This window comes from Bufo bufo, chromosome 7 (genome assembly GCF_905171765.1).
Source record: "Bufo bufo chromosome 7, aBufBuf1.1, whole genome shotgun sequence".
Taxonomy (NCBI): domain Eukaryota; kingdom Metazoa; phylum Chordata; class Amphibia; order Anura; family Bufonidae; genus Bufo; species Bufo bufo.
The window spans coordinates 184,333,631-184,351,005 of record NC_053395.1 but is presented as its reverse complement, the minus strand read 5'-3'; the positions used below and the strand labels follow the sequence as shown (position 1 = coordinate 184,351,005).

At 45.4% G+C, this 17,375-nt stretch overlaps 1 protein-coding gene across 1 annotated transcript in view; it reads right to left on the bottom strand.

Annotated features, from left to right (window-relative positions):
- The window catches only part of OLA1 (Obg like ATPase 1), a 159,210-nt gene that overhangs the window by 69,873 nt on the left and 71,962 nt on the right, over window positions 1–17,375 (bottom strand). Inside the window, 1 exon segment of the mRNA XM_040440290.1 lies at window positions 7,312–7,487. Coding sequence (XP_040296224.1) covers window positions 7,312–7,487 — 176 coding nt within the window.

Genomic DNA, 17,375 nt, shown 5'->3' with positions numbered 1-17,375 from the left:
ATGTTATGCCCAGCCCAATTTTTTTCTATGTAATTACTGTATACTGTATATGCCATACGGAAAAACGGAACGGAAAAACAGAACGGAAACAAAACAGAAAACTGAACAACGGATCAGTGAAAAACGGACCGCAAAACACTGAAATATCCATACGGTAGTATGAAAGAGGCCTTAAGGAAAGTTTCCGCTGTGCACAGACGGGTTAAATGTACAATAAGGTGGGCAACGTAACACAAAGTCTTATATTGATGCAACAGAGAGGTGGCACGTCTGTAAGAGTCCGGCAAGCATATTAACACCGGCTGCAAAGAGAAGGTGAACAATGAAGGGGACCTTCAATCAAAAGCCAAAGCAACAGATACAGAGATGATTGTTGGCAACGGGAGAGCTCTGAAATGATAGCTGCCGGGCCAAGATATCCCTTTATATAAGCAGCCCCCCCTTTTTTTTTTCTTTTTTATATTTGTTGCCAAAATTTGTTTGCCTGCCCCCTTCCGCCACCCCGCCTGTAAAAACTGAGCCGTGCCAATGCCTCCATTACACAATGGCAAGAGGTTTGCTCTGCTGACCCCTAACCAGCTGCATTCAAGCTCGGAACATCTCTCCCGGCAGGAAACCTAAAGGCTTTCTAGCTTGCAGGCTAGCGTGCATTCAGGAGTGGTAACTGCAGGAAAAGCCCAATGCGCTTTGTTTCAGTGGCCTTTCTTCACAAAAAGATTAATCGTCTGTGAAATGGAAACTGCAAACAGCAAGTGACACAACGTGATCCCTTCGAGCCTTCCCTGATCAGTTCTGCTGTTGTATATCTCAAAGCCGCATGTGGTTAGGTCCGCTGTACAAGCAGGTGTTAATCAAGGAGTCTGCTCCGAGGGGTCAAGCTTACTCCCTTAAAATATGCATTTTATTTTATTTTTTTTAAGAGAGACCAAATGAGCTTAATGTTTGAGACCAAACGAAACAAATGAAAATTTTAATGTCTGCCATGTTTTTATTTTTATTTTTTGGGATTTGCTCAATTTTTTTCTGGGAAAAAAAAAAAAAAAAACAGCAAGCAGCCACCATTGCAGCCATAAATAAATACACAGCCTACTTTGTACAGAATTTGCCTTTTCCAGTCACATTATAAAAAGGACACGGGGGGGGGGGGGGGGGGTGGGGGGGACTAAGAAAAGCAAAAGTTCCAATAGCATAGCTAATTTGCTACACACCAGGAACAGGGGCTCCCCACAGATTTTAACAAGTAAGGGGGATTGCTAAAACTTTTTAAATGAAATCCAGCGTGTTCTACCTAAAAGAATAATCACTTTTTACTCTCGCCATTGCAAATTTTCACTCGCAAAAATGTTTAAAAGTGGCTAATGTAACACCGTTTCCTACGAGGAGAAGATCAAAGTGCTATATTACAAATGCATTATGATTAAAAAAGCACTGTGCAGCCTTGCTATTAAATGTTCTTTAAACCCTAAAAGGCTTCCCATAGATCTCCCTTGGCACTGCATATACAACCTTTGACAAGTAATGTAGACCATTTTTATTCATTGCCTAAAATTGTAGGCAATTATGTGCGTCATACTGGCCACCTGCAAACTCTGAATGCCTACTCTGGTTGTCAGCGCTAGGAAGAGAGAAAAAAAACCTAATGTCGCAGGGGGATTAATCTATGGAGAGAGTCCTCTTTAATAGCGTCGGCAGGTGAAATGGCCCAGCTGGTTACTGCGATGAGTGGCCAAGAGCAGCTTATGTACAGACATGCAACAAGACTTCTCATAAGGGGGGGGGGAATAAAATAAAAAGTCACATGCAAGGAAATAAGCCGTCATCTTCGTTTGAAAAAAGAAAATAAAAATTGTTTCAAAGTGGAGCAAAACAGGTTAAGCCGTCAGCACTTAAAAGGATTGTCCGCTTTTTACCATTGATGACCTATCCTCCCGGTAGGTCATCAATATCAGATCAGCAGGGGTCCGACACCCGCCCCCCCCTGCTGATCAGCTGTTTGAAGAGAAGGCAGCGCTTATATGAGAGCTGCTTTCTCTGCTCACTGTAGAAATTGCAGTGGTGAGCAGGTGTAATTACAAGTATGGCGTCCCCATTCACTTCTGTGGGATGGTTCTGTAGTTCAAGCGCATAGGGAGGAGCCATCCCGCAGGAGTGAATGGGGACGCCACTGCAATTTCTGCGGTGAGCAGGTGAACAGAGCAGAGAAAGCAGCTCTCCTATGAGCGCTGCCTTCTCTTCAAACAGCTATCGGTGAGGATAGGTCATCAATAGTAAAAAATCAGCCAACCCCTTTAAGATATATTTAGTCTAAATGGGTTGAAAAGTAAAATATTACTAGGAATATGGTCCCACGTAGTCACGGCCTCATGTGGAAGAAAAAACGGGCCTGTTTGCGGTGGGCGCAATTTTAAAATTCATTATTAAGGACAGCCGGATTTTGCTGTGAATATTGCGGCTTTACCCACATGGCCGTTAAAGTGGTATTCCAGTTAGATCAACAGGATTGGGGATAACTATTCGATTGGTGGGGGTCCTAGCTCTGGGACCCCCACTGATCACGAGAATGGGGGGCCTCGGACACCCTGCAGCCCTGTGAAAAAAACGGAGAAGCTGGATGGGTATGCATGCTGTACTTGGGTATCTCCGGAACTCGCATAGAAATGAAAGGAGCGGCCGCATGCGTGCCATACCAGCCGGTCCGTTCATTTCAGGGGTTAAGAGGCCCCCGCGGAAGGACCCCACCGATCTAATAGTTATCCCCTATCCTGTGGACACGATATATCTTAATCTAACTAGAATACCCCTCTAACATGAGTATGAAGTGGGGCTGTCCCAAGATGTAAAGGGACCACCGCTACATGGGAACATAGCCAAGGTAAGGGTTGGAATAATACAATGTGCCCCATTTCTTAGTAGAATTGGACCGGATTCTTTGTCCCGAGTACCCGTTAAAGGGTGATACCAGAATGGTGCGGCTAGCAGCATTTGACAAGCCACGCACCCCACAGCAGCTAATGGCAGCACAATTTTGCAGCTACGTTCACTTCTATGAAACTTGCAGGAGTGCTGAATCGGGAAGTCCCATAGAATTGAATGGAGCAGTGGATGTAGAACCGCTGCATTCTTAAGGGGCTGTTTGGCGTCACTTGCGGACCCCTATTCGTGGGACCCCCAGCGATCAAACACCTATCCTGTGGATAGCGAATAAGTGTTATTAGTGCGATAACCCCTTTAAGTGCTCAAGCACATAGGCCTACGATTTAGGAACCCAATAGCCATGATACATAGAACATATACCAATCCAATATAATGTCAAAATCGGGCATACTCTCCTAATCAGTACAGTAAGAATCATATACTATTCCATTAAAAGGGGAGGGTACACATGGAACCCCCAAATGGTCTTCATGGGACCCAAAGTAGAGATTCTAACACCGGGCCAGTTAGTCCTTTTGCAAAGCATTTAGAGCGGGAGGAAAGTGCAGCTCGTCTCGGACAGAGGGGGGCATATGTGGCAACCTATTATTTATCACCACCAGATCTGCACTTCAGGGGTCATTCAGTGTGCATGAGAGGCCTTACAATAGAGGTGGGTCATTAGTACAGTCATTAGGCTGGGTAAACACACACGAAGCCACATATTTGGCTGCGGCAACTCAGATGCAAAATGCAGGTGTCACTTGCAGAACTGGGTGCGGATTTGAGCCCGACTTCTGTTCACCAGGTACCACTGCACCCAGGATTGAATGCAGAGGTGGGCGCGCACATAGACGGCCTACGGGAACAGCTAAGCATATGGGATTCTCCCTGCTTCTCCTGATACGATCCCCCACCTATGTGGACAGCTGCATTTTAGAAAACTGAAATCCAAAGACTAACAAATTTACTAAAATATGATTTTTTTTTTTTGATATATAGAGGAGAAAAAAAACACACACTTTGTAACCTATTAAATGTCACTTGGTATAAATATTCACCTAGCTGACACTGAATAATCAGAGGCATCAACAGGATAACCTCAAAAAGTGATCTGAACATTACATGGAGAGAGGACTTGTGGAAGCTCTTTCATTAGCTCATCACGGTGACCTGAGGTTGGAGGCAGAGAAAGCATCTTCTCTCTAATGACTTTAAGTACAAGTGGCCTTTGACCAGCGATCATGTTAAAACACAAAGAATAATGAACTTCTTCTGTATTTCAGCTTGCCGTTCGAATAAAAACGTGAGCGAGGCTGCGGGCGTCCGCTGTGCTATTTTTTTAAATTTATTTTTTAAACAAATATGAGGGCGAGTCAAAAATTAACCGCACTCTGGCTGTGGAATTTATTTTAATCAACTTCCAGAAATGACAAATACACAGAATTTTGACATCATCTCCCCAGTCGCTGCTGTGCAGGTTTGAACGTGTTACGTCAGCTCATTTGTGACTGAGGTGCGAGAAACAATGGCTGCCCCACTCTTGTGATCTGCACGAAAGAAGAGCGGTGCGCAGCGCTTAGTTTTTTTTTTTTTGTGGTCTGCGGGTATGTCTGGTGCCCATATTTATCGGAGACTTTGTGCACAGTATGGAGGAAGTGTTTTGACGTGAAAAAGTGTGTATGAATGGACAGAGAAGTTCAAGGGCGGCGATAGCCGGATGCCCGTCCATCACTGATGACAACATTGAGCAGGGACATGAGCCTAGACGAGTGACTAGGGTTGCACCAGGTATCGAATTATCGACACCCAATTGTACCCCTTTTGTACCGTTATCAATGCGATACCGGGATTTGCCTTATACAGATACTAGGCTGCGCTACTGCGCGCGCCATGTTCCCTCAGCAGCACAGGGGAGAAGGAAGCAGTCTCTCCCTCCCCCCTGTGCCGCTGCTGCCACTGCCACCATTGTGAGGAGAGAGGGACGGAGGAGGGGAGGGGCTGTGGCCACTGCGCCACCAATGAAAATAACTAATGTTTAATACAGAAGGCGGCAGAATCACATAGCCGGCACCCGACCTCTATGACAGGGAGCTGCGATCAGCGGTTGATTGCCGCGGATCGCAGCGCCCTGTCATAGTGGTTGGGTGCCGGCTATGTGATTCTGCTGCCGGCACCCGCCTCCTGTATCTGTATTAAACGTTAATTATCTTCATTGGTGGCGCAGTGCGCCCCCCCCCCCCTACAGTATTAAAAACATTGGTGGCGCAGTGCGCACCCCCCCTCCAACCCCCCAGTATTAAAGTCATTGGTGGCAGTGGCCACAGGGTCCCCTCCTCATTGGTGGTGCAGTGGCAGTTATGATCGGAGCCCCAGCAGTGTAATCCTGGGGCTCTGATCGGTTACCATGGCAGCCATGACGCTACTAAAGCCCTGGCTGCCATGGTAATCTCCCTGCTGCTGTGTGCACAAAACCCAGGGCAGCAGGGAGTGTGTGAAGTCCTATTCACCCTAATAGAGCTCTATTAGGGGGAATAGGACAAGGGATGAAAAGATCCCAGGTTCTAGCCCCTAAGGGGGAAATAGTTATTAAGTAAAAAAGTAAATAAAAAATAAAATAAAAAGTTTAAAAAACACACACACAAAAAAGTATAAATCACTCCCTTTCCCAATTTTACATCTAAAATATATAAACAATAAATAAAGATATCACCACGTCTGAAAAGTCCAAACTATTAAAATCTAAAAAAAAAAAAAAAAAAAAAAAAAAATCCTATGCGGTGAACGCCGTAACAGAAAAAAATAAAATAAAATAATGCGCGATTCGACATTTTTCTAGTCACCTTGTCTCCCCCCCCCCCCCCCCCCCCCCCCCCCCCAAAAAAAAAAAAATAGGGTAGGACTATTCGATTATGGGCCGGACGTTCCATAAAATGCGGAATGCACACGACTTTTTTGGTGTTTTATTTTTTTTGCGTGGTATTGAATGGTATTGAGTATCGCAATACTTTTTTATGGTATCGAAATCGAATGTTGGTATCGTGACAACCATACGAGTGGCGGTGGATTATTTGGCAAATCATTTGCAAATAAGCCGTGGCTCTGTGGTGAAGACAGCGATGCATTTGAGGCTCGCAGCTCAGCCTAAAACGTTTTTTTTATGAGGGAATACGAAAGCTTGACGACATATATATATATATATATATATATATTAGGAGGATTCAAGGGATGATCGTGGATGATAGACATGTGTCGCAGAGGCTCCTGGCCTCGGTGAAGTAAGAGCTGGTTTCATGACAGGTCTGTGCGGCGCATTGATCTGTCACTTACCAGTAGGAGGAGCTCCCGGCCGGACACACATCGCAGAAGCCAGCAGGTAAGTATGAAGTGATGCTTCTAATATTGTAATATTGCTAAGTAACCATGGCAACCAGGCCTGCAGTAGCATCCTGGTTGCCATGGTTACCGATCGGAGGCCCAGAGCGATTAAACTGGGACTCCGATCAGAATCTGGCCACCAATGAAATTACAATAGAGGGGGGCCGACGGAGGGGGGGAGGCCGCACACTGGCCACCAATGATATTAATACAATAGAGGGGGGGCCGGGGGGGGAGGCCGCACACTGGCCACCAATGATATTACAATGGGGGGGGGGGGGGGGGGGGCCGCACACTGGCCACCAATGATATTCAAACTGGGGAGGGAGGGGGGTCTGCCCCCTGCTGCCTGGCAGCCCCTGATCTCTTATAGGGGGCTATGATATGCACCTGAGGGGTTAATTGTGCGGATCACAGCCCCCTGTAAGAGATCGGGTGCTGCCAGGCAGCAGTCATGTACACAGTTCTCAGTATATTCTAACTAGAAGCGTCCCCATCACTATGGGAACGCCTCTGTGTTAGAATATACTGTCGGATTTGAGTAAACTCATCTCTGAAAAAGCTTTTATGCAGACGGATCTTCGGATCCGTCTGTATAAAAAGTAACCTACGGCCACGGATCACGGACGCGGATGCCAATCTTGTGTGCATCCGTGTTCTTTCACGGACCCATTGACTTGAATGGGTCCGTGAACCGTTGTCCGTCAAAAAAATAGGACAGGTCATATTTTTTTGACGGACAGGAAACACGGATCACGGATGCGGCTGCAAATCACAGCAAGTCAATGGGTCCGCGAAAAAAAAACGGAAAACGGCCACGGATGCACACAACGGTCGTGTGCACGAGGCATTAATGTGTGAATAAACACTGAACTGTTTAATTCAAAGACTTTGTTGTTGCGCCTCTATACTGCGTCCGCTAACCTGCCTACCAGAGCGAATCCCCACAATATATACACACACAAATACATAAATATTTACATCTATATAAGTTTGTAGTTTGCAGTTTGTATTACTTACATATTCTGGTTTTAACTTTTTGTCACTTCCTCGCACGGCTACTTTTTCAAGCTTATCTAGAGCAGCTATAATGGCTTCTTCATCCTTCATACGGAGTTCCTCATGGATGATCTCAATATCTCGCACTGGGTTGACGGTTCCTTCAACGTGGATGATGTCATCATCGTCAAATGCCCCTAATAAAAAAAATAAAAAAAGAGAAACATTAAAAAAAAATCGTACTACACAAACATCCACCGTCAAACTCATACCTTTGCAAATGAATCACTAAGGGCGATTCCCAATGAGTGCCAATAAGGTGTTCGGCGCTCTCTTATTTTTACGATGGGGAACGAGTGTTCTTACGAGCGCTCATCTGCTCAATCACTGGTACTTTAGGGAGATTTAGCACCAGTGTCCATAAACTGAAGTCACACAGAAGCATGGGAAGTTTACCATCAATAATTTAACATACCGTGCTGACACACCAACCCAAGTGCTAACACCCATTTTTTCCCCCATACATTTCTAACAGGAATAACAGAGGAATTAGTTCATGAGAAATACAATGGTTTCCTAAAACAGTGCTGTCAGGAGAGGTGAGGGATCCCCTCTAAGCAGTGGGTTTCCGCACAGCAGGAGAACTGTATTAAAAGTCAACACCTAGCTAGGTAAATAATCAGGTAACGGGACGGTGGAAATCAAAGACAACACGGGGAAGATGGGTAAATAGTGGACAGCGCCCTCTGTGGTGAGGAGCACCAATGATAACAGAAGGATGAGACTTCGCCGGTGCTGTTCTCCGGTGACCTTGAACAAGTCACTTTTGTCGCTGGACGTGGCATAAAGATTAGACTGTAAACTCAGTTGGGCAAAGAATCTGTGCCGCCAGAATTCGGCGTATTGCTTTGCATAAAAATTTTATGCGCTATATAAAAGCTCTTTATTATCATCGTAATTATTACATTTTTGCTCAGTTCTTGATTACTTGCTAACTGTAAACTTAATTACCAATAGGTGACCAGCGCTTTGCGGCGAAGGCTCGTAATGTGCATTCACTGACTCATCCTTTAACGTTTCTGAAATTGTAGCCGGTGTCATTAATGTCCCTGCCCGGCCGCATCATAAGCTTCATTAAAAACACTCAACCCAAACAAAAACTGGCCGTGGACAACATATTCTAGACATGGCGGGCCACATGTGTCACTGGAACACTATGCGACCCAAATGAGGGAACGAGATGGTCCTTGAAAGGCCATTTCAAAAAGGCGATATCAAGCACTTCTGAAGCCAGTGTCACACAAGGGCGTCCAGAGGACTTTTTGGAACTTTTGTCACAAGTAGTGTTGAGCGAACTTGTGGTTTAAGTTCGGCGTCTAAAGTTCGGCTTCGGGTTATAAAAGAATCCCGATATGGATTCCGAATTCCGTTGTGGTATGTGGTAGCGGAATCAATAATGGGATTCTTCGATAGCCCAAATCCGAACTTAGTTCGCTCAACACTAGTCACAAGTCTTTGGTTGGGTTTGATTAAATAAACTAACAACCAAACTCCTTTCATATGAAATCAATGGAAAAGTGCTGGATTAACAGACGTAGAAAAGTATACAACACTACAGAGGACCATACACAATAGCGTTGTCAGAGGAATCATCCTGCCGACAGCTGTTGCTCCTGCTTCATACACATGCATGCAGCGTCAGTACCAGGGGACCCTAAAAGGTCCAGGAGAAAAGAATCTTTTTGAGCTGCTTGGAGACAATAATTTGCAACTAGGATCCATTTCTTTGAATCAAAACCTATAAGTAGTGTTGAGTGAACTTCTGTTTTAAGTTCGGCGTACAAGGTTCGGGTTATCTAAGAATTCCGTTATGGATTCCGCTACCACGGATTATAACTGAATTCTTAGATAACCCGAACCTTGTATGCCGAACTTGAAAACAGAATTTCGCTCATCCCTACCTATAAGCCTTTATTGATGATATTGGGGTTGGGCCCGGAGAATAACTTCCTTTAGTGGGCCCAAAGAACCTCAGGCCGACCCTGTTGCATGTTGAGCACCGATTTGTTCTCAATGGAGAGAGGGGAATAATTTAGATACCAGACGTCTCTAGTGTGGGGTTATGCTGATAAAGAGAGCAGCTCAAGGATAAAGACTCAGAACGAGCTGAAGACAATGGCACATATTTGAGAAGTAAGCAACAAAATATTAAAGTAGTTTTAACGACCTGCAGCAGACTATACAATGACTGATGTAAAACATACAAATCAGACATCATATAGCACATGACAACCTCCTTCTAACAAAGCTAGAACCAGCCCTGTACTGCACATAGGTCCAGAGATCTCACCATTCATGGCTCTGCTAGATTTACATCAAGCTGACAGCTCAGGGGAGTGTCCTTTCTGCTGCAGCTCAGGGGGTGTGTCTCAGCTCTCCCTATCACAGCTCAGGGGTCATGTCCTTTCTGCTGCAGCTCAGGGGTCATGTCCTTTCTGCTGCAGCTCAGGGGTCATGTCCTTTCTGCTGCAGCTCAGGAGATGTACCCAACTCCAACCAAAACTTACTCTGTCTCTACCCCCATGCAGTTAAACCGTCTCTGCTCAATATTTTTACTTCCATTTTGCAAGAATCCATCATACGTTGCAATTCTATGATAGACACAAACGCCGGACTTTCAGATTTTTTGCTTTATCAGATGCCAGATTAAAGGAATTTTCTTGCATCAGGCCACCTGCACACGAATGCGGGTGAACGGATACAAGATCTGCACAAATTTCTGTGCGGATTTATCTGCACCAAAACACGCAATGTCCAATTACGGTTTTTGGTGCGGATTAGATGCAGGTTTTGCCGCAGATCTCTCCATTAAAAAGGCTGAAATCCGCAGCTAACTCCGCAAACATAATTAACACACTATTAAGGAATACATGCACACGACCGTATGTGTTTTGCGGTCCACCAAAAAAAACAAAAAACTGATGACATTCGTATGCCATCCGTTTTTTTATTTTGCGGATCCATTGTAACAATGCGTAAAACGGAAAAGAGTAGGACATGTTCTATTTTTTTGCGGGGCTACGGATCGGACATACTGATGTGGACAGCATTGAAATAAATGGGTCTGCATCCTATCCGGAACGGAAACGGAACAGAAACGGAACAGACACGGAAACAAAACGTTCGTGTGCATGTAGCCTAAATCTGAAAGCCGCAACTGCAGGTCAATTTCCGCACTAAAAAAAAAATAATCAGTGTAAACTCACACACGTGATACGCTACGGTTTTTCCGCAACATGTGCAGATGGCCTAATTCTGACATGATCTCCTGCGTTATAACACCGTACGATCGGATACAAGTTCTGTAACATGGACAGCCAGTGAGCGCGTCACGGATTCTAGCCTCAGCCGAGCTACTGTAGAAGAGCGGAAGTTGTCGTAACTTTGTATCTACAGCTGGAAGGAATGAATGGCGATGGGAGACCAGCTGCAGGGAAGGTGTCGAGCGTCAACAACGTGATTTTGATCAGAGGAAAGAGCGGATTCCCAGATGTATAGCTTCCTGCCATTAATCAGTAGAGCGACAAGTACTAAATAAATCCGGCTCCAGGCGACTTTCCCCCACCGCCTCTTTACTATGCACCAAAGTTACAAGAAATGATGATCTGATCGTTCCGGCAGGGTCTGAGTTTCCATGGGAAACGGGGATTGGCCTGAAATCATCTGGCAGACCTCTCCCCCAGCTCCAATCTACTTTATCACTGTGGTTTTGACCGTGATTAGATAATGAACCACTCAGACACACAATTTACACAGCGGCTAATTTCGTCGGCCTGATTCGAGGGTATGGTTTTTGAGGGGGCCATCAGAGAAGCTGGGGAAGGTACATTTGTCATCCATGAGTGACAAGCACTCACAATGTGAACAAAATGGTGCTGGCCCTTGTTAGGAGCACACGCTATTAACACGCATTTAAAGTGCAGCCGAAGCCATAATTTGAAATTGCCAACCGGAGGCGCGAGGGTACGGCAGGCAGATATTACTGGAGTATGTGTGCTGACTTCGTGCACTTTCCATGACATGATGGGGCAACACGCTAACTAGACTTTATGCAAATGAGGCAAAGGAAAGATAATTATTTCAATAAAAGCAGATCACACGTAATACCTCCGGGAAGACACCGGCCGGCAGGAAAAATATACAGTCTGAAAAACAGAAACCGCCAGATATCTAGAACAATTACCGTAATTATTCCTTTGCCTTCCCAAAAACTGCTGCAGCACATTAGGCATGCCTAGGGGGGTATTCACACACAGCAGTTGAAGGATGGTTAAAATGTAGTAGAACACATTTATATTACCGCAAAACTATGGCAAACTAAGTTAGGCTACTTTCACACTCGCGTTTGGTGCGGGTCCGTCACGGATCTGTACAGACTGATCCATTCAAATACAACCGTCTGCATCTGTTCAGAACGGATCCGTTTGTATTATCTGTAACATAGCCAAGACGGATCAGTCATGAACTCCATTTAAAGTCTATGGAGGACGGATCAGTTTTCTATTGTGCCGGATTGTGTCATAGAAAACGGATCCGTCCCCATTGACTTACATTGTGTACCAGGACGGATCCGTTTGGCTCAGTTTCGTCAGACAGACACCAAAACGCTGAAAGCAGCGTTTTGGTGTCCACCTCCAAAGAGGAATGGAGACGGAACGGAGGCAAACTGATGCATTCTGAGCGGATCCTTTTCCATTCAGAATGCATTGGGGCTGAACTGATCAGTTTTGGACCGCTTGTGAGAGCCCTGAACGGATCTCACAAACGGAAAGCCAAAACGTCAGTGTGAAAGTAGCCTTAAAGAGGAGCTGTCACCTCTCCTGACGGTCTGTTTTAGTAACTAATTGCATTCTCGTGTAATAACAATTCTGGAGCATCTATTCTTATGGCTGTATGCTGCGCCATTCCTGTATTATTCCTGCTAGAAATTTACAATGAAGGTCCAGATGGGTGTTACCAGTTTGGGAAGAATCTGACACAGGCAGCACTGATTGGATATTAACAGACTGCAGAGACACTCCCCCAACTGGTAACACCCATCTAGACCATCATGCAAACTGCTAGCTATTCCTAAGGCTAGGCCGACACGGCACCATTTGTCGTGCAAAAACGGTAGTCAATGGTGTCGCATTGCGACATGAAGCTGTTGAAACTTGGATGGATTTTTTGCAACTGTCGTGTCGCAGTATGTCGCAGGTCACAGTGTGACAACATTGGCTAAAATTATTATTTTTTAAATGTTGTGCGACTTTCCTGTGACACAGCTCACCAGGTAGCCCTACCCTAACTTCTAGAATGAATAATAGAGGAATGACACAACAGAGTCCTAAGAATTGATGCTCCAGAATTGTTATTACATGGGGAATACGTGTAGATATTACCACAGACATGTCAGTAGAGGTGACAGGTCCTTTTAAAACTAGCATGTAGTTTTGATGCCGTTTTAAAAGGGTTTTCTGAGACTTTACTACTGATGGTCTATCCAGAGGATTTCCTCTGGATAGACCATCAGTATCTGATCAGTGGGGGTCCGACACCCAGGATCCCCGACGACCAGCTGTTTGAGAGGCCTCTGGTGCTCCTGTGAGCGCTGCAGCCTTCTCTCACCATCATGCAATGTATAGCGGCTGTGCTCGGTATCACAGCTCAGCCCCATTCACTTCAATAGGGCTGAGCTGCTCCTAGTCCATGTGCCCGATGAACGTTACGTCAATAGCCTAGGGAAAGCTAAGAGAAGGCCTCAGCGAGCGCCGATGCCTTCTCAAACAGCTGATGGCTGGGCGGGCATCCCCACCGATCAGATACTGATGAATATTTTTTGTAGGACGACCCCCTTAAGCAGTGCCCCCCCCACATGCCAAGAAGAGGACAAGACAAAGGGTCTCCCCTCTCCCTGTAGGCGGGTGGCAGCAGCGAGATCCTTCCTCACATTAGAAATACAGTTTTTTTTACACTAGGGGTGAAGAATAGTAGTGACCTGTAAAAAACAATTATACTCCATTTTCCAAAGAAAGCTGAAATCTGATTGGTCACTCTGTGATCACTCCCCATAGCAGAATGATGGAAACCCGCCAGATCCAGCTGTAGCTCATGGGGTCCGTTATACCGGATCCATGGCTTCCATTTTTCTCTCCATGCACGACACGACTGCAACTGTATGCAGGCATGGGGTTTTATGGGGATTTATGTACATATGCTTTACTTTCCACCATCAGTGTTAGGCTAAGTTCACACGAACGTGTGTGATCTGTGGCCGTATTGCGGCCCGCAAATCGCGGGCCGCAATACACGGCCACAGTTCCGTGTGAATTCCGCATCACGTATGCGGACCCATTCACTTCAATGGGTCCGCTAATCCGGAATCGCGGAACGGCCGCACGGGACGGGACCTCTCGGAAGCACTACGGAGTGCCTCCGTGGGGTTACGTCCCGTACTTCAGTTTCACAAGTCCTATCTTTTAGCGGAACGGCCGGATCGCGGACCCATTAAAGTGAATGGGTCCGCGATCCGATGCGGCTGACCTACGGCCGGCGATCGTGCATTGCGGCCCGCTATTTGCGGGCCACAGCACAGGCACGGGTCACACACGTTCGTGTGAACTCGGCCTTACATGTGAATTTTGGCATGTATTTCACCAATTTTCATTGCAAGAGGTAAAATATGGGGTGACAATCTGCATCAAGCCTTGAATTCCAAGCAGATTTTTATTTTATTTTTTAAATCAATCTGCATGTAATCTGCCCAGATAAATCACATGATATTATAACAGGTTATGTCACAAACAAGGTGCAGGATTAAAAAAAAAAATATTATATCTCTATCTTTACCTGTGCCAGTTAAAGGAATTCGGTCATCAGAAAAGTCACTGATAAAACGGGCATTATTTCATGTAGGATTAGCTCAGCTGGATGTAATGATAGCCTTTACTTAGAGATCCATTGCTTTATTCCAGAGAAAAAAAAAAGAGCCGTTAAGTGCACTGAGGGCGGCCCCATGGCACTCTGTGCACGTTGCTCCGCCTGCTTCCTATGCAAGCCCCTCCCTCTCCTTCTTGACTGACAGTACTAGGTGAGATGCCTAGGCAGCAGCACGTCCCTGTCAATTGAGGAGAGGGTGATGGACTGGCGGAGGAAGTGGGAGGAGTAAGGGTGCACAGAGTGGCTTGGGCCCGCCCACAGTGCCCTTAACTACTCATTTGCATATGGAATGAAAATAATTTTTTCCCCCCAGAATGAAGCAACAAATCGCCAAGTGAAATGGATCATTACATTCAGCTGAGCTAGCCCTACAAGACATTGTGTCTGGTTTACCAGTGAATTTCCTGGTGACGCATCCCTTTAAGAGACTATTCCTTATAGAAACAGGGGTGCACAACCTGCGGCCCACGGGGCCACATGCAGCCCCCAACCATCCGGTTACAAGACATGTATGTCTATGTTTTGTGGCTGCTCAAATGTATTTTTCAGAAATTCTTCCATTAGATGGGAGTCCTGAAACTGTAACTAGATACTAATGGTATATACTGTATCTTCAATATGCCATAAATACAGTATTTCAGTTGGTAATACCTCTTCAAATTTTATTTTTGGCCCTTGACGTTGGTTCAGTCTGATAATGTGGCCCCCACCCAGAAAACGTTGTGCACCCCAAATCAAATGAAAGCAGATTTATTCCATTGTGCAAAGCCCTAAGAAGATCCCATAAATCCCCTACAAAATGTCTTTATGATCATCTATTCCTCAGGAAAACGTAGGAGCGGAGATAAAGCCTTGGCTCCCATGTTCTAACCATGTCAGGATCTTATGACTGTATGTTATGTATTCATCTGAACAGAACCACTACACTTCGTTGCAGGCTATCATCAACCAATTCATTCTCTTGCTTGAAATCAAGTCATCCAATTACTCCTTGACTAATCAAGGCTGTTTTGGCTTTTGCTTTTTTTCAGAGGTACTCCACAGCATAAACAGTTCACTTACAAGAAATGGAAAAGGGCTAATCAGCGGAATTATTGTTTTGCTGCTGTAATTTGTGGCATTTAAATGGAGGTGCTGATTGGACTGAAAGTTTTATAATATTGCATAGAAAACTAGCTGATACAAACGGCAAGATGGCCTTTGTCTTCGGCTGGAGCCACCACTCGACAAGATCTCGACTCGGAGATGCCTGCGTGGAGGACGCATCCCGGCACAAGGTGACAGCACCTTCGTTTGGAGTCCGGCCTAAGTGGAATATGGCACCAGAAATTGCGGCAACTGCACTTTTTTTTTCTCAGTGCATTTTTTTTTCTTGAAAATGATGATAATGAGCAGTTGCATGCGAAAAAAAAAACTGTCGCCGGGCACCATTATATCTCACTGGAAGGGATGTGTCGCTGCTCTGCCGGTCCGGGATGAAGACAAATTGAATGCAAAAGGTTTGTATGAGATTAAACACAGGGCACTATGTATTGAAATTACCCCCCGGCACCACTCCTGGGCTAGGTTCACAGCAGAAAGAAAAAAAGCATATTGGTAGCAGAATTAGAAGCCAAAAACAGGTCACTTTTCGATTTTTATAAGCGTTTTGGAATCGTTTTTGAGTAAGGTTTTTCTGCTTTCCCAGTGACTATGGAAAACAACCCTTAAATCTGCTTCAAAGAAGACTGGGTAGGTTCACAGCCTGCCGGAGTTCACCGGATTGGGCCTAGCCAGATACTGCTTTTTACCTCTGAACCCCTTGACTAAGATGGAATCTGACCGCTTTCTGGTAAAATGCTGGCTTTCAGCTGTACAAAAAAACAAAACATTGCATTTAACGTTTTTTGTATGGCGGAAAAGCGCCACTTATGCCAGAAAAAAGCCAGATCCCATTATAGTCAATGGGGTCCAGCGGTGAAAAGCAGTATCCTTATCATTTTTGGATTTAAATAAATGTCCTACACCGTTTAAGGCCTGATTCACACAACCGTTGTTTGGGCCCGTATCCAAGCCGCATTTTTGGGCGGCTCAGAGGAGGACCGACTCACTTCAATGGGGCCGCAAAAGAAGCAGACAGCACTCCGTGTACAGTCCGCATCCGTTGCTCCGTTCCGTGGCCCCGCAAATTTTTTAAAAAAAATTGAACATGTCCTATTCTTGTTCGTTTGAGGATTTTTTTTTGAGGATTTCTATTATGGGCGGCATCCAATTTGCGGAGCGCAAAACGCGGTGCGGTGTTGTGCATGCAGCCTAAGACTAGATTCACTCATGCAGCTTTTGACGAAAAAAACATCTGTTGATGGGGGTGTGTGCAGCCAATATCAGGCCACAGCAGTGACCTGTCCCCCTGCATCATGGCGCAAGGGGGCAGGTCACCGCCGCAGCCTGCTATTGGCTGCACACCCCCCGTCCCGTCAACGGATGCTGTTTTCTGCAGGCGGGGAAGATGTAAAGACGGCCATGGAGCGATCAGGAAGGAAATTGGCATAGTAGGGGCGTTATTCAGTCTTAGATAACCCCTTTAATTATTGTTATAGTTGCATAGTACTATAATTAAAAATATATTGCAAAGTATCATCTTACAAAGCCGATGACGCTATTCTAGTAGCCATGCTGACATCCTTAGTGGTACAGAAATATTTAACTAGACACCAAATGAAAAGCCCAAAAATATAGGTGTTAGTAGCCCCGTTTTTAGCTGCACTGCCTCCTGGGAGTTGTCCACACCAGACTAGCTGATCAGAATACACTTATCTTAACCATACCATTAACTGGGCATTGTCAAACGGCTGTATACTTGGAAGGCCTTGCTTCCTTTTGTTTTCCTCCATACGTTTCTATTTGACACTCAGAGCTGCGCTCCTTCTGGCACACTGTACAATGCAGACTTTCCTTGAGCACGCGGCAGCAGAGCCGCTTGCTAAATGGCTTTTGTTAGGTGCCCTAGTGTTTCAAGTTTTGTCGCCTTCCAAGCCCTAGCGACTTGCAATCATTTGCCGGCCTAATTGTGGAGATTTATCCGCTTTTCTTATGCGTAGAACGCAGCAATTAAAGATGAATGGAGA